At 48.0% G+C, this 17,810-nt stretch overlaps 1 protein-coding gene across 9 annotated transcripts in view; it reads left to right on the plus strand.

The window, feature by feature from the left end:
- Positions 1-5,968: 5,968 nt before the first annotated feature.
- The window catches only part of LOC118584370 (BTG3 associated nuclear protein), a 79,367-nt gene continuing 67,525 nt past the window's right edge, over positions 5,969-17,810 (plus strand). For 7 of the 9 annotated variants that reach the window (XM_036188560.1, XM_036188563.1, XM_036188561.1 and 4 more), the window contains exon 1: positions 6,059-6,477. In XM_036188560.1, the coding sequence (XP_036044453.1) occupies positions 6,213-6,477 (265 nt within the window). In that variant the 5' untranslated portion in view covers positions 6,059-6,212. The other 2 variants (XM_036188567.1, XM_036188568.1) reach the window with 2 other exon arrangements.

Genomic DNA, 17,810 nt, shown 5'->3' on the forward strand with positions numbered 1-17,810 from the left:
AGTGGGGTCACAGTGGCTGAGTGGGGCTGAGACTGGGTGTTCTGATTGCTGAGGGCCGCTGGAGATGCCTTGGGGCCGTCTCCACAGCCTAGAGCCTGCTCTATCCAAATGTCATTAGTGAGGCAGGATACCGTTTGGTGGGCAAGCCCCTGGGTTCTACCCAGAGGTTTGCTGCCAACCCCAACAGTGTCTCTTTCATGCCTGAAGGGTCCACATAGGGACAAAGTGTATTTGGTGGCCCTGGTCATGCTGCTTGGATTTTGTGTCGGCCTCAGGAAGCCTCACTCAGGCTGGGCAGCTGCCTGTTCTCCAATACCCTTTCCTAAAGGAGGCCCACAGGGATGGGAAGGTGTGTAAGGGCCTTCATCATTACTATTGTCTTAAGCTGTGGGTCTGTGAGAGTATAGGGAAGTCTCACATCACAGATTCCAGATCTTAGATCTCCAAAACCTAGATGATTGGGATGGAGTCGGGGTGAGCTGTGGGCCCTGGACGGGGAGAGAGAAGAGAGGAGGGAGGGAGGAAAGGAAAGAGAGACACATAGAAAGGAGAACAGGAAAGGAATTGGGCTTTATATTTTGTATTGTTTTTAATTTTTGCCTTTATTGTTTTTATTTACACTCAGTTATATAATCAACAAGTTCACTTAAAAAAGGAATAAAGGGTTGGGGATTTAACTCAGTGGTAGAGCGCTTGCCTAGCAAGTGCAAGGCCCTGGGTTCGATCCTCAGCTCAAAAAAAAAAAAAAAGGAATAACAATTTAAATTACATTTTATTTATTTTGTGCATATCTATGCACAGACACATAGGAGGTCAGAGGACAGCTCTTGGGAGTCAGTTCTCTCCATCCTGTGGGGCCTGGGATCATCAGTCTTGGTGTCAATCATCTTTACTAGATGAGTTACCTTGCTGCCACAAATGAAGTTTTATTTCCTTAAGCTGGCTTCTACATTATGGCATTTGTATCTTTGTTCTGTAGATGGAGGAAACTGCTCAGAGTCGTGGCCTGTGTTGGGAGTGCCTCCTAGCTGGCAAGTGGCCAGGCCAGGATGCCCATGGATTTTGAGCCCATCCCACAAACAATATGAGGAGACTGAACTGGAAAGAAAGTGCAGTTAAATGTGTGGCCAAGCAAGAAGTCTTGAGGCATATGTGGCCACTATGCTGCTCTAGCACCAATCCTAACTGATCTTATTAATAAAAACCCGGAGTCGGATATCAGGGTGAAAGCTGAAAGATCAGAGAAGCAGAGCAGCCAGCCACTAGTTCGTACCTCTACGAAATCCTCAGCTGAAAGGGACCTGAGCTCCTGTCTCCTCCTGCCTTATATTCCTCTCTCTGTCCAGCCCTATAACTTCCTGTCTCCACCTCCCTAGTGCTGGGATCAAAGGTGTGTGCCACCATTGCCTGACTGTTTCTCTTTTAGACTTTATCAATCTTGTGTAGCCCAGGGTAGCCTTGAACTCACAGAGATCTGTCTGCCTTTGCTTCCTGAGTGCTGGGATTGAAGGTGTGAGCCACCACTGCATGGCCTCTGTGGCTAACTAGTGGCTTTGCTCCCCACTCTGATCTTCAGGCAAGCTTTATCTGTTAGATCTTACACTGCTGCTGAAGTTCTGGGACACACTCGAGGAACACAGCAGACGCCCGGGATCACAGAAGGGCCTGTTACTCACCCTCTCGGCTGGCTACAGTGGGGTGGCTGGGGGTTGGTGGAGAGAGGCCTCCATGGGAGCTTGCAATCTGGCTGTCATTGTTGTCTAAGGACATGCCCTTAAAGGTGGAGGTGAAAACAACCACAACTCATAAGATTTCGTGTGTGCATCCTGGTGGGGCTCTGTGGCACCTGCTCTTCTCCACTCCGTGTGGTGCCAGCTGTGTTGGCCCATAGTGTGGTACCCTCACTTCAATATGGCACTTTCTGTTGCTGCCTGGAAGGTGTTGGCTGGGGATTCTCTCTGCAGGGCAGCTTGGGGCAAGGGTCCCAGAACTCAGGAAGTGGACACTGCTAATTTCCAAAGGCCCAGCCCTGGTGAGCAGTCTAGGACATCGTGGAGTTCTGGTCTAGCAGCTCAGAGGTCAGAAGAAAGGTCAAGGTCCCACTTCTGAAGGGCTGTTCAAGAAGCCAAGCAGACTCCCCAGCGAGCGGATTTTAGAGCCATCAGTGAGCATGTCAACAGTGTACCCTGCTGCTGCCGCCGCGGCCGCCGCCGCCACTGTCCCCACCTGGAGAAGGCCACAGCCACTCTTTTTGGCACAGAAAGCTGCTCTCTCTGTGTCCCTGTGAATTTGTCCACCTGTGGGCAAGTCCAGGCCCTGATGGTGTGGCTCCCCTCTCTCCCTGCTCAGCCTGTAGTGTCGGGACCTCCCATCTGTCCACATCTCTGCACTACCTTCCACCCTAGGCCTGCGTCACCCTGGCTGGTCCCACCAGAGTCTCTACAGCTGCCCTTCCCCAGCTAAGCAGGACCCCCATTGTTTCCCCAACACTCCAGGTGGATTGCTTTTCAAAACACAAATCTGTGCACATTCACCCTTCTCCAAACCTTGAGAAGGCTTCCCATTGCTCCTCAGTCAAGACATTCAACCTTCCTCTATGTGTATCATGGGTGTGTGTTCTAGGGGCACTGCCTAGTACACATGAACTTTTTTCTCCACCAAGAATAGGGATCCTAGTGAAACATGGCTGGTTGGTAGCCATTCATCACATGGGGATATCTGCTCACTTCCTGCTCTCTGCTGAGTTCTTTACCTACTTGCTGTGGATATCGCTCTGTGTAAATAAAGTTCTGATTGGCCAGTGGCCAGGCAGGAAGTATAGGTGGGACAAGAGAGAAGAGAATTCTGGGAAGTAGAAGGCTGGGGAGAGACACCGCCAGCCGCCGCCATGAAAAGCAACATGTAAAGACACTGGTAAGCCACAAGCCATGTGGCAAAGTATAGATAAGCAGAAATGGGTTAATTTAAGATAGAAAAAGTAGATAACAAGAAGCCTGACACGGCCATACAGTTTGTAAACAATGTAAGTTTCTGTGTGTTTTCTTGGTTGGGTCTGAGCGACTGTGGGACTGGCGGGTAAGAGAGATTTGTCCTGACTGGGCCAGGCAGGAAAACACTAACTACACCTACTCCTCCCCGTGTGTGCATGAGATCGGAAAAGCTCCCAGAGGAGGAGGCTGAGATTTGAGAGCAGTGGCAATTCACTAAAGGAAAACCGAGACATGCCTGCCTGGTTGTTCAAGCTGGTCGACCAGTTATGGGAAAAGCAGGGACAGAAGGACCACAAGTTCAAGGCCAGCCTGGGTTCCAGGATAAAACTTGGTCTCAAAAAAGAGATATCTGCTTGACTATCTGAGTTTGATCCTTGGGATCCAGATGGTAGGAGAGAACTGACTCCCAAGTTGTCCTTTCTCATTTCCATGAGGTGCCATGGTACTCAGACAACCCCCTCAATATATATATATATATATATTAAACAAAAGTAACATAAAATCCAGGACATCAAAAGCAAAGAGGGTTGGGGAAATGGCACAGTTGGTAAAGTGCATTCCCTGCAATCATGAGGAGCTAGACTTGAGCCTCGGAACCCAGTTATAACAGCCAGGCATAGTGGGGTGGGCTTGTAATCCCAGAGCTGGGGAAGCTCACTAGACCGTCAGGCTCACCTACCCTGCAAGCTCCAGGTACCATTGAGATACCTTGTCTTAAAAAACAAGATGTGTGGCCAGGCTGGGTGTCGCATGCCTTTAATCCCAGCACTCGGGAGGCAGAACCAGGTGGATCTCTGTGAGTTCGAGGCTAGCCTGGATTCTGGCTCTGATTAACTTAGTCTCTGATTGTGACCTAATTGTATTGGCACATGGGCCCTCATTTACCTCTTCACTGCTGGCTAGTTGTTACCCCTCCACCCTTTCCTCACCACTCACTCATCTGCTCGATGGTTCAGCTAAGTGCATTTGATGTCTTGGGATGGAGAAGAATGTAAAGCTAAAGCCATGAGTGAAAGGGAGGAGATGAGGACACTGGGCTGAACACACCGTGAATGACGTCACCATTACATGTTTTTCATGCAGTCAGGTATTCATGTTCAGAATTCTCAGTTAAAGAGTTATACTGATTGAGATGTGCTGGGAGTAAGTAGGGCATCCTCCAGGAGTCTCTGCCCAAGCTCTTGGTACCCCTGGGCTTGGTTCCTGTAGCTGCTCTAATGCTTCTCTGGAGTCTGGGTCAGTTGGACTTTCAGATCTTTATGTTGGAGACCATTTTGCAAAATGATCAGAACACAACATGAAAACAGATTTTTGTATAGGTCTTGGGGGTGCACTGTGTGTCTAGAGGTCAGATAGTTGGGTGGGTGAAAAGGAAAAGACCCTGCAGGCTAAGGACTTTATTGAAGTCCAGGGTCTGGTCCATGCGGCTTTCCTGTGGTTCCTTGACCTTTGGGCTAAGACCAAGTGCAAACAAATTTCATGAGGTAGTTTGAGCAAACAGGTCGTTCCAGGAGGTTACTCATGATTGTGAGGTGGTTCATGTGCTATATTTGCCCTGTGTGTTAGGGTGGCCTCTATCAAGTAGGTTGTATCCTGCAGTTCCAAGGGCCCGAGGTCACCTGAAGGAAGTTAGTTATACAAGACTTCTTTCTTATACTGCACAGAGGCGCTGTCCGTGGTGATGGCGTCTGCTCCCAGAAGAGAAAATGACTTTTCAATGCACCCCCACGTCACTCCCCAACCCCCAGCCGCCGCTGCAAGATATGGCTGTCCTGGAACTTGCTAGGAAGTCTGGGCTGCCAACTTGCTTTCTACATAGGTGCGAGGCAACTTAAAATTGTAAGACTTCACATAGATGCCCCAAATCTGCCCTCCTGGCTCCAGCTGCCACCTCCAGCAATTTCTTAGCCTCTTTGGACTTCATCCTCATCTCTGTAAATGACAGGTCTTATTTGAACAGCACAGTTCCAGGTTGAAGTCTTCAAAACACTTTTGAGGCAAAGTAGCCCAGGACCAGCCCCCAGAGACAGAGTGCTGTAGTCTAGAAGCACTCAGTAGGGTCGCCCAAGGTCGCCCACCTGGTGGCTGCACTGACTCATGACTTTATTATTGGCACAGAGGAGGGAGCAGGAAAGTTAAGGTAAAGTATTTTTTTTCCAAGTGAAAACAGCTCCCGGATCCTGGTTTGGTGGATTGCTCACTGGGAACATGCAGAAGGAACGAGCCTGGAGAGGAACGTGAATGAGAGACTAAGTGCAGAAACAGCCACTACTGGCATTCTGGGAACAAGCGCACATCGATGCCGTAGGGGCGCCTATTCCAGGATACATAAGCATGTCATACATAATCTCTATCACCGTGACAGTGTCCGCTCCAACTGCTTGCCCACATGGGAGTCGGACAACTTTTGAGACATCACTAAACGAGCCCGGAACGTCCGAGACCGATCCACGGCGGGAGTAGGTAGGAGCGGTTTGGATGAGCACATCCTATCTGAGTTGCTGTCACTACAAGTCCCAGAAGCCCTCAGGGCAGGGAAGGGACGCGGCTGCCAGCATCTGGGTGAACTACAAATCCCAGCACGCAAATCACAACCTCTGAGACTACCAATCCCAAAAGACATCGCGCTACACACAGCATACCCTGGGATTTGTAGTCATCGGAGCAGCATTACCATCTATTCACTCCTTTTCAGAAAGGACGTACATTCCTCAGATTGCCCACGGGAGTATTTACCGCTTTAGCAAAAAACACGGACGTGAGAGGGGAAATAGGGGTCCCGGGAGTCAACTCTCGGAGTACAGGAAGACAACTGCGCATGCTCGTCAGAGTCCGACGGCGAAAGCGCGCGCTAGAGGCGCCCAGATCAGGCCCCGCCCCCTGTCCACCTTTCTCCGCCCCCGAGCCGGGAGCCCAGGGAGCCTGCGCTGAGGGCGGGGCGCAGGGCGCGGGGAGGTGCTCGCAGCGCCTGCGCAGAGCGGCTGCTTCTCTCGCGAGGACGGACGCCATTATCGCATCTCCCCGACAAACACCACGAGAATTCCGCAGCCCACACGGTAATTGCAGCTCCCGCAGCCGGTCGCGCCTCCACTCCCCCTTCCCGCGGGGCGAGAGCGAGAGCGAGAGCGAGATCTCCGTCCGCCCCCGCCCCGCCCTGCCGCCAACCGTCGCCAACGGCCGCGGGCCGCACGCCTGGCTGGGTGGGGGCCAGTGGGCCGCGGAATGTCCGTGCGCCGCCTCCGCGCCTCCACCCGCCCGGGCTGCAGGCTCCGGGCTGGGCGTGCGGGGCGCCGGGAGCGAGCGGGCGAAGCCGGGCGGCCGTGCTCACGTTCGGCGCCGGAGCGTCGGCGCCGCCCAGGCCCGCGCCCGGCGGCCCTGTCACGGCCTCGGCGCGCGGACGCGGTCTCCCGCGCTCGGCCACCCTCGTCTGTCAGTGCAGAGCCTCGCGCGGTGCTCCCGGGCCCTGCGCACCGCCCTGCCGCCTCAGGTGGCCCCTTCTCCCGGTAGTTGTTGGCGCTCTGCCCCGGTAGCGTGGCTTCGCCCTCGCTGGCGCATCCGCCTCTGTTCTGCACTCTGTTGACATCGGGGCTGATCCTGGAGCTCTCTTCCCCACCTAGCGTCTCGTCCCCTACCCCACACAGCCTTGCTGTTTTCCTGTTGTTTGTGGTGGCCTTTGTTTTTCTGCTCCCGGTGACATTGTAACTTCTCGAGGATAGTGTTAAATCTTCGGCTTCCTCCACCTCCGCTTTGTCCTTTTCTAATCTGGGTCAGTGACTCTCACGGCCCGCTCAGGTAGGTCCTGATGGCTTCCCTACACGCCTGGTTAGTTCAGGACACAGTGTTTCAGTCTTCGCTTTCTTCAGCCCACAGGGAGTCTCTGCCAAGTACTTCCTTTCTGGTAACTCTTTCCTCCCTGGACGAATTTAAGGTCTTCTTGGCATTTGAACGTCTTTGCAGTGTACAGGTGTGCTCAGTAGGCGTGCCCTTGCTGAGCCTGGGGAATTCTTTTTAGAGAATTTATGTCTCTGATTTTTATTCTTCTAGGGATTCTTGTCATGTGTGACACACATTTTGGGTAGACTACTTGAATCTCTTCATCTTTCTTTCTAATCTCTTTTATTCTCATTCCAAGAGAGCTTCAATTTATCTTTCAGCTCTCTATTTGTTTATTTTTAAAATTTTGCTGGGTACAGACAGTGGTTCAAAGACTTTAATTCCAGAATTTAGGAGACAGAGGCAGGTGGATCTTTGAATTTGAGGCCCATCTGGGCTACAAGGTGAGATTCTATCTCTGGGGAAAAAAAAATCCATATTGTAGTTTCTGAGTGCATTTGTCCTTTTCCTGTTGTCTAGTAGTTTGTTTTATGAATATATTTTCTCCTTCAGGCTGAGGAAACTATATTAGGGGTTCTTTTCAGTTCTCTTATCTGATTTCTTGTTTAGAACCACCTTTTGGGGGGTGGGTGGTAAATGTTAGCGTCTTGATTTGCTTGGCAGGTCTTCCTCCAATATGGTGATTATTATTAGATAAGCATTAGGCCCTAAGGCAAGAGGAAACTGGCAGAGGCCCCTGGGCCTGTGGAGAGGGTTTTAAAAATGGTTTTCCCCTCTAGTGACTTGGCAAGCTTGCTTCCTTAAGACCTAGAGGACTCCTTGCTGACACCTTTTATCTGGGTGGTTTATCTTCAAGGGTTTCCCTTTGCTTGGAAGATGTTCTGCTTGTCTGTGAAGTGGCTGTGGAGACTGCAGAGACCCTAGTGAGGCCTAGAGCTCCACTTCTGGGTGCTCCAGGCCCGCTGTTCCCCTTATCTAGATTAGACCCTCTGTCAGAAATTGATGACTTCTTACTGTGTTCTATTTTCTTGTGGGTTTATTGTACTCTATATTAAAGTATTTTAGCTGGGCGGTGGTGGCCCACGCCTTTAATCCTCGCACTTGGAAGGCAGAGCCAGGCGGATCTTTGTGAGTTTGAGGCCAGCCTGGTCTACAGAGCAAGTTCCAGGAAAGGTGCAAAAGCTACACAGTGAAACCCTGTCTCAAAAAAACAAAACGAAAAAGTATTTTAGTGGGATAAGTAGATTTTTTTTTTTTTCCCCAGAGCTGAGGCTCGAACCCAGGGTCTTGTGCTTGCTAGGCAAGTGCTCTACCACTGAGCTAAATCTCCAACCAGTAAGTAGATTATTTACAAGGCCATTCACCTTGAACAGGAATTCCAAAGCCTGTTGTCTTCAAAGCATTTCTCTCCTTTCTTCCATCCTTCCTTCGGTCCGTCTTCGTGATGTGTGCCAGAGCATGGTCTCTGTGGTTCCCTCCAGTTGAATGGATGGTTCTGGCTCTGCTGTATTGGCAGGGCTGCAGGATGCAGGAGCCTGGTCAAACACTGAGCTTAGGTACTTCATTTAACTTACTCTGTAGTGAGCACTCAGGTTAGCCACTTCACTTTTTTGCTGGGTCAGTGCGAGCAGCTCCACATAGCATGGTTCACTGACCCAGAAGTGCATGGTGCAGTGTTTGTGTAACCATAGCACAGGGATAGCAAGGCAATGCATTGGGCTGGCATACTTGCAAGCTGCACTTACTGAAATAGGCTGCATCTGCTAGAGTCTTGTGGCAGAGTTTCACAACCACCCATGGGTTCCTGAGCACTCTTAGGCCCACCTGCAGATTCAGTCTGCCATTAAGAATTTGAGAGAAACTATTAGTGAGCTTTCTCCCCTTCATTTCTTCTCCTGATGTTGACATCTTATACAAGGAACTATCCACAGAAAGCCAGAAATGTATCTTAACAGCAAGGATACCTAGATTATAGACCTTATACAAGTTCTAGTATTCCACTGACATGTTTTTTTGTTGTTTGTTTTAGGATCTAATTCAGGACCCCATACTCTATTTAGTCGTCATATTGCCTCCAGTCTGATATTTCTGTCATCCCAGAGTATCCTCCAGTGTTTATAAGTCTTGACAGGAAGAAAAGTACTATCTCTGGAAAAAGCCCAGCAAATACTGTACCTCCAAAGCAAATGATTGAGGCTTATGTGGCCAGTAGAGACAGTGATGTCAGATACCCCAAGAGATAAACTAAGGACACATCATTTCTCTGCTAGAAATGCAATATATTCACGAGAAAATGTTAGATGCATATGGGGGAGGAATGTTCACTGGAACTCTGACCAGTGCTTCTCCGGGTGAGAGACTCAGAATCTCCATGTGGTCAGGGTGTGTATGTGTGCACACTGACACACTGAAGAGCCACAAGCTTTGCTCCGTGAGTGGGTGGTAGGTGCCTAAGGGAAATGGAGGCTCCAGGGACAGATGACTAGATGATTCACAGCAATAGTCTTATTAATGCCACCCCATGTAGCTTAGCCTGTATTCTCAGAATCAGTTATGCTATAGAATCCTAAGGTGCGCAGTTGAAGTCCATGATGCAAGGCTGACTGTAATACCCATATCACTTAAAGGGCCATTTCATTTATATCTGGGGGGGGAGGGAGCATTTCCCTTGGAATAAAAAGACAGATGGATGCATTGAGGGCCCCAACAGGAAGGTGTCAGGCTGAAGGTATATCTGTAGTAAATGTTGTTACAGTTTCTCTTCATAAAAACCCTCCCAGGGAATTGGTCATGGAAGTGCTCCTAACCATCCTGCACTGTTGGTTAACAAGGAAGAGAGCTACGCCTGCTTGGCACTGAGAGCTCACTTCATCCCAGGCAGAAGCTTGCAGTGAGATCTGGTAGCTATCGGCCTTGAAATACAAGTGGGAGGTGCGGTTCCCTTGTCCTAGTTCTCAGGGGCAGATCTAGAAACTCCGATGGGCACTGCCCTGCATGCATGGATGTAGTCTTCAAAAGAGTGGGGCTTGGAACTGACACTGGAACCTGGTGGACAAGCTGGTGCCTCCAGAGCATTAAACCACCATCCAGGAGGGTGAAACATTGCTCAAATACAGTGGATTTGATGCCCATCTTGAATTAACTTCTGCAGCTTTCATGTCTACACAGTCAAGAACTGTCCAGTTTGATTACATACGTATTAGCTTATGGTGGAACAAACATCTGCTTACCCCAAAGGAACCTCATATTGGTGAAGGTTCTCTAGAGGCTCAGTGGTGAGCTTCTCTAGACCAAGCACCTAAATGGTTGATTGCATACAGTAGTGAGCTTTGGAAGAATTAAGTCTGGCAAGCCGGGTGGCGGTGGCGGTGCACGCCTTTAATCCCAGCACTCGGGAGGCAGAGGCAGGTGGATCTCTGAGTTTGAGGCCAGCCTGATCTCCAAAGTGAGTTCCAGGAAAGGCTCAAAGCTACACAGAGAAATCCTGTCTCGAAAAACAAAACAAAACAAAAAAAACAAAAAAAGGAATTAAGTTTGGCAAGAGAGGCTAGAAAGGGTGAAAAGATAGGAAGAGGTTTTGGCATGTCACTGAAAATTTGAAAGATGTGATGGAGCACATGTGATATTGACTACCATTGCCTTTCTCTCAGGTCCTAAGGAGCATTAAAAGTTAGGGATCAAGCCGGGTGGTGGTGGCACACACCTGTAATCCCAGCACTGGGGTGGCAGAGGCAGGTGGATCTCTGAGTTCGAGGCCAGCCTGGTCTACAGAGCTAGTCCAGGACAGCCTCCAAAGCTACAGAGAAACCTTGTCTTGAAAAACCAAAAAAAAAAAAAAAAAAAAAAAAAAGAAAAAGTTAAGCATCAGTGGAGCATGGTGGTGCACACCATTGATCCCAGCACTAGGGAGGTAGAGGGAGGTGGATGCTCTTTGAAAGTTGTAGGCCAGCCTGGTCTACATAGTTCCAAGACAGCCAGAGCTACGTAGGAGGACCCTGTCTCAAAATAGAAACAAAAAAAAAAGTTGAGGATAAATGGTACAGAGAAAGTAAGTGTGACCTGGTGGTGGCGCATGCCTTATATCCCAGCACTCTGGAGGCAGAGACAGGTGGATCTCTGAGTTCAAGGCCAGCCTGGTCTACAGAGTGAGGTCTAGGACAACCAAGGCAACATAGAGTAACCCTGTCTCAAAAAGCAAAAAAAAGTGAATGTGGAGGAGGAGCTAGGAGAGTGTGAGGAGGGCAGATAAAATCTGGAAAGGTCCTGTGCTGATAGACCTGTCAGAACAAATGCCATTTCTTTGAGAAGCTGCTGTGGCCTGTTTTATCTTGACTCAAGATGGGAAGTTAGTGTAGTCCTGTGGAACCTGGAAATGGGTTTGGATTGAACGGAAGTGAAACCGTGGTGTGTGTACACCCTGCTGCTACAAACTGGGTTTCCTTTGAACATAGACAAAACCCAAGGCCATCTTGCCAACAGATCCAGGGAAGGAATTCAGCTGTCTTGCAGTTCCTATGGGCTATAGGTTTCCAGGATGGGGACAGTCCACTTCTGAGCTCAGCTTATGCATTGACCAGAGCTAGGGATGTCTTGGAATGAAGATCATTGCTGCAGACCACCTTCTGTGCTTTGGATGCATCTCTGAAGACATAACTTCCTTCATGGGATCAGGATGGCTCTCAGGCTGTGTGACCTAAACAGTTTACTAGCTGAACATTGTTGGTCAGTGTGAAGTCATGCTCATGTGCCACGTTTCAGCCAATGACAAGGCAATATCACCACCCTGTGATGTCTATAAAACCAGCAAAGTCAAGGACAGTAGCTCCTAGAGCTTGTCTGTCCTTGTGAAATGACATGTGACTGACCGCCCATCCAAGTTTGATATTCCATGGGTTTTAAAGATTTGTAGGATTCAGATTATTCACATTTTTGCAAAGTAACAGGTTAATATTTACATATATTTACAAAGTGTTTCAGAATTCCATAATTTAGGTTTATCTAAAATGCAGCTCTGCCATGTAAAGAAGAAAGCGGGAAGAGAAAGGAGATCAAGGATGACCACTGCTGCTGGGCTCAGGTCGATGTCAGTAACCCATTCAGCTCCACCTGCTTCTGAGTGCTCCCAGCATCACAGGAGTGCTATTGCTTGGCTCCTTTACCTCGTGGAGATACATCATTTCTTCTCTCATCCCCATAGGGATCCCTCCAATAGGAAGTAGAGGAGGAGCTGAAAGAGTCCTGCCTCTATAGAGGTTCACCATTTTAGAGGTGTGCCAGTACCTGTCCTGTTATTTCTCAGGCTCCTAGTGGTTTGAAGTGTCATTAAATACTGGTGGAGCCCCAACTCAAAGCCTGGGATCTTTCTGTTAGAGGCAGATAAGAATTTGTGTCTGGCTTTGTGGTCCCACTTCACTGGGCAGCTCCATTTTGCACATCAGAAGTTGGGTGTATGTGTTTCCCAGGAAACTCTATCTACACTCCAGAGGCAGACAGTGGTTGCCTTTGGTCTGGGATTGTGGTTTGTGAGGCCTGTGTCGTCCACAAAATGTTGATACAAGTTGGACACAGGCTAGGGTGGAAGTGGATTGGCAGTGAGGACATTTGGGGTATAGGTGCCCTCTAATGTGCTATTCAGCATTACACTCAGGCTTTGGCTATGTGCTACCTGTTGCAGTGGCTCTTCCGGGTGCTTCTGGGTCCAGGCTCTCACCTGCTGACTTGAGCAGCAAGTATAAGGAGGAAGCTACTGTCTCATTGGATCGGGCACTCTCATGTCCTTCAAGGATTAGAGTTTCTTCTGGAAAGATGAATACATCAATGATAGCTTTTCAGAATGTGACTTACAGTCACCTTCAGACCCAGGGACCACCCTTTGCTATCACTTCAGATCCGGAGACCACCCTTTGCTATCATTTAAAACCTGGAGGGTCAACCTTTTCCATCACAGCCTTTGTAGTTTGAAAAGCCCAAGGTCTTTTGCAAGCAACAGGGTTGGGATATTTGCTTTAACTAGTCCCAGGAAAGGGCTGTGTGGTTTCCTCTTGTGTTTTCAGGTGTCCACTCTCAGAGAAGACAAGTTTACTACATCATATAAGCCTTCTATACCAAAGTAACAACTTTTAAAAACATGGGAATTCTTTTCTACAACTTCAGTGCAGTTAAGTTATCACACCAGGGGTTTTCATTTCTGCTGCTTAAACACTAGATCTTACATTTGACTGATATCCCAGTAATGTCTTTAATTGCAAAAAGATCCCTGTGTGATGATGTGGATGTGAATGGCTCCTTTGTTGGATGTGGTTTTCCTGGGTCTTTGCTAAACCTTGTATAATCCTACACTAGGGTCTTCATTGTATAGAGTATAAGCTCAGAAAAATACAAACTTTTATACATTTATTGTTGATTTGGAATGGCCATTTCCTTTTGAGGCCTGGGAAGACTCAGGGGAGCCTGGTGGCAGAGGCCACAGGGGTGAAGTCTGCCCAAACTGGCTGTTAAGTACAAATGCAGGGTGACTTTCATGAACTGAGAGCATGGCCTTCCCATGTCTTCTGTTTCATTAATTGAAAGGTGGAGGAGCCTGGACTCTAGTACCCATATTCCTGTTAGGCTGGGTGGAGTGGTTTCTGGAGAGTCCCTGCAGCCCAGAGCTGGACTGTTCATTGGTGTATGCAGTCTCTTCATCCTGAAGAGCATGGTGAAGAAAAGAAAATGTCCCAGAGGCAGAAAGAGAGTGGATTTGGGTTTTTAAGTTGTTTTTAAACTTTTTAAAATTTTGTTTATTAGATGTCTTTCTGTATGTGTCCCTACCTGGCTTGGAACTCTGTATTGACCAACTTGCCACAGCCCCCTTGCTTTAGCCTCAGTGTTGGGGTTATGGGCATGTACCACATACATGATTCTAAGTAACTTGTTTTTCGAATTTTAACTCTTGTGTGTGTACTTGTGTGTGGATGCAAGTCAAAGAACAACTTTCAGGAGCCTCTCTTCTTCCATCGTATGGATTTCAAATATGGGAACTCGGGCAGGTCAGGCTTTGTGGCAAGTGCCTTTACCTGCTGAGCTGTCTTGCTAACCCGAAGTAATTCTTTTTAATACACCAACAGTTTTCTTGTGAGGCAAACAGATTCTTGCTGTATGTTGCTACCATAGCTGAAATTGATGACCAGCATTCTAGTCACCTTCCTTTACTCATGGTCACTGGAGTACTCCATCCAGATACCTGGTAGCTTTTGGTGGGACCTGTGAGAACCTGGTAGGTAAGGTGCCCTGGGGTGTACTTGCTCCAGGATACCCTGCTCTGTTGTAAAGCAGGGAAGAGGTGTGTCCTGGTCCACCATCTTTGGCCATTGCCATGTGTTTGGAGTAATCAGTCAGTGGCATTTTATATACCGGTTCTGGCATGGGACATGTTCTGGTTTAATAAAGACACTACTATTGAGATAGGGTCTCCAAGCTAGAGTGTCTTGGTTTTTTTTTTAGTTGTTTTTGTTTTGTTTGTTTGTTTGTTTGTTTGTTTGTTTGTTTTTGAGACAGGGTTTCTCTGTGTAATCCTGGCTGTCCTAGAACTTGCTCTGTAGACCAGGCTGGCCTTAAACTCAGAGATCCATCTGCCTCTGCCTCCCAAGTGTTGGGATTAAAGGCGTGAGCCACCACCACCCATTGAGTGTCTTACTCTTTTTTTTTGTTGTTGTTTGTTTTTCGAGACAGGGTTTTTCTGTGTAGCTTTGCACCTTTTCCTGGAACTCACTTGGTAGCCCAGGCTGGCCTCGAACTCACAGAGATCATCCACCTGGCTCTGCCTCCCAAGTGGGTTTAAAGGTGTGCGCCACCACCGCCTGGCGAGTGTCTGTGTGTACATCTTGCTTGCTCATTTGAGCTCAGATCTGATCCTGTTTTTTTGTGGGGGGGGAGTTCAAGGGGTTAGTTGTGACATTTCAATGGGAAAATAAATTGAACTAAAATGATGGTAAGCTTTTTTTTTTTTTTTTTTTTTGATAATGTTCTCACTATATAGCCCTGGCTGGCCTTCAACTCACCATATAGACTAGACTAGTCTTTTTTTTTTTTTTTTTTTTGAGCTGAGGATTGAACCCAGGGCCTTGAGCTAAATTCCCAACCCCAGGCTAGTCTTAAACTTCCAGAGATCTGCTTGCCTCTGCCTCTAGAGTACTGGGACTAAAGGTGTAGTCCACCATGTCTGGCCAGATATATGAATGTTTGCTTTGGTCTAGCTTCAACTCAGTGCACTAGCATTACAGAGCATACAGCAGAATACAGTTGCTGTGGCTCAGGTTGGTATTAATGCCTGGAATGTTGGCTTATGTAGTGGAGATGAGCGTGTAGGTTGGGTCTTGTAGGTCAGTTTGAAGTATGTGGAAGTGGTTCTTCTGTTGGTTAAGTAGGTGCAGATAATAGTCATCAAGTAACATCTCCTTGGTCCAGGTCACTGGTTCTAAAAACCATGGTTCAGGGTTACAGTATGTACTATGGTCTGTTCATCTCTAATCCAGGTTGTTCATAATTTTTGGAAATGTGACTAATAACCTTGCAATAGGCCCCCCTGTTGGTGAGCCCAGTGTGCAAACAGCCCTGCCTGCTGCAGATTGGGCATAGCCCAGCAGCTCTTGGATGTGCTATATGGCAGAAGCAGCAGATAACATAGAGACAATGGATACTGTGTGCTCCAGTGAAACCATATTTGGGGGCTGAAATTTGAATTTCATCTAATTTTTATATCCCAAACTACAGTAGTTATTTAAATTTTTCCCCTTATTGTTTTAAATGTAAGATCAACTTTTGGCTCATGGGTTACACAGAAACCGGTAAGAGCTGGACCCGCTCTGTGGGCCCTGGTTTACCACTGTGTGGCCTCTATGACGTTTGTGAGGCTGAGGTCGTAGGTAGGCCAGCTGGAAGGGCTAGAGCCACTGAGAGCTGTGGAAGGCCTAATGATGTGGGTGAATGGAGCCTTTGAAGGAGCTGGTATGGGCTTGGTGGGACAAGCAGTGATCAGAAGCTGCCGACAGGTGTAGTTCCCGCTCAGTCATGCATGGTTTGGGAGGCACACCAAGTCTGCCATCAAGGTATGCCATGGAGGTGTGACGTGTGTTGGAACCAGGGTCCTTGGCAGTTGATGCACTTGGGTGACATGTGAGCAGAGAAGGGATGCTGAGAAGAACTAGAAGTACCTTAGGACTGTTGAAGGGAGCATGCCCAGAATGTCCAGGTCCTGCAGGCTTCTTTCCCAAGGAGCTAGGGGATGGTGGTCCCCCTTGAGCAGCAGAAGTTGGGAAGAGCTAGTGGTAATTGAGGAAAGCTTGACTCGAGGTCTGGAATGGACACTCTGAGTGCTGCAGCCTGGACCAGGTGAAATGCTGGGTAAAGAAGGCACAGGTGAAGAGATAGGCAGAGATGGAGGTTGATTCCGTGTTCCTGCAAGTGCTGTGGTTATCAGGATGGCCCACAGCCACTGGGACAGCTGTGAAGCCCAAAGAATGATGGGAAATGGTTTATCTTTTTCTGTGTCAGCATTTGGACTGATGGTGCAGAATTGGTGGTGGGGAAGATGACTGGTGCTCAGTGAAACCATATTTGGTGGAAGATGACTTGTGATGACACAAGTCAGGCCTGTGGCACCATGCTGTGTTCTTGTGTTCTCTGCAAGACAGTGAAACAGGAAATGCCGTATTTTTACCCAAGAATGTCCTTGATGGGCTAGAGATATGGCTTAATGGTTAAGAGCACTTGCTGCTGTTCCAGAGATCCCAAGTCAGTTCTCATTACCCATCAGGCAGCTGATAGCTGTCAATAACTCCAGTTCTAGGAGATCTGATGCTTCTAGTCTTTGAGGGCACCTGCACTCATGTGTATATTCCCACGCGTGCGCGCGCGCGCGCGCGCACACACACACACACACACACACACACACACTTAAAAGGAATAAAAATAAATGTATGTTTTTAAATGATCTAATGTTGCAGTAAAGCTGTTAGTACTCACTTCGTCTTAACACTCCGATGACATGGACAGATGAGAGCATTTGCATACTGGGATTGTTCCCAGGATACCTCCCTGTAGTAATGGAAGCTGTAAGCTGAACAAGCAGCTTTCTCATGGACCACTACTACAAAAGAAAGCCTGACCAACATGCTTTTCTTACAAAGCCTGTCACTCCTAAGGAGGCTGTTATCAGTGATACAAATTGAGTTGTCAAGTGGATTGGAATTTTTAGGAAGCTGTATTTACTGCTGTGAGCCCAACAATTCCTTCAAAGAGGAGTCAGTGCTAATGTTAACACACAAGAGGTTTTGTTTATTTATTTGGAGATAGGGTTTCAAAACATAGCCCAAGCTAACCTTGGGATCCTCCTGCTTAGTCACCTGAGAGCTGGGATTATGAGCCTGCTTGACCATGCCTGGCACAATGCTTTTAGTATCATTGTATGTCATGAATAGCATCTATAGGCTACGTATACCGTAGGGAGTAGGGAGGACTTTCTGAATGATAAATGGAAGCTTAAACTTGCCTCTGTTCTTGGCAAGCAGAACAGATTAGTGGGTTTTGAGGCAATCAGGTGCAAAGTTTCCAGGGGTGTCAGGCTGCAGTTAGACTTCAAGAACTAAAGCAAATGCTGAGTTTTAGGGTCACCGCAAAGGAGTTTATCCACAGCTGTGTGCAAAAGCTGTTGAATTTCTCCCCCAGTTCTAGCAGCATCCCCCCATGAGGCTGGCTGAATGAAGTTCTGCCAGCCTACGAGTAGGATCTGTAGAATGCAGCTGTAGCCTGGAGGTTAGCAGGTCTATAAAGGGGCAAGATCATGTCACTTCTCATGAAGCCTTTGTTACTTTGGAAATTGTAGTTCTTTTTCATTAAAAAGTACTTGTATGTTAATATGTACATAAAAAATAAAATTTCATTTGGGTGGTGGTGGTGCATGCATTTAATTCCAACTCTCAGGAGGAAGAGGCAAGCAGACCTCAGAGT

This window comes from Onychomys torridus, chromosome 5, assembly GCF_903995425.1.
Source record: "Onychomys torridus chromosome 5, mOncTor1.1, whole genome shotgun sequence".
Taxonomy (NCBI): Eukaryota; Metazoa; Chordata; class Mammalia; order Rodentia; family Cricetidae; genus Onychomys; species Onychomys torridus.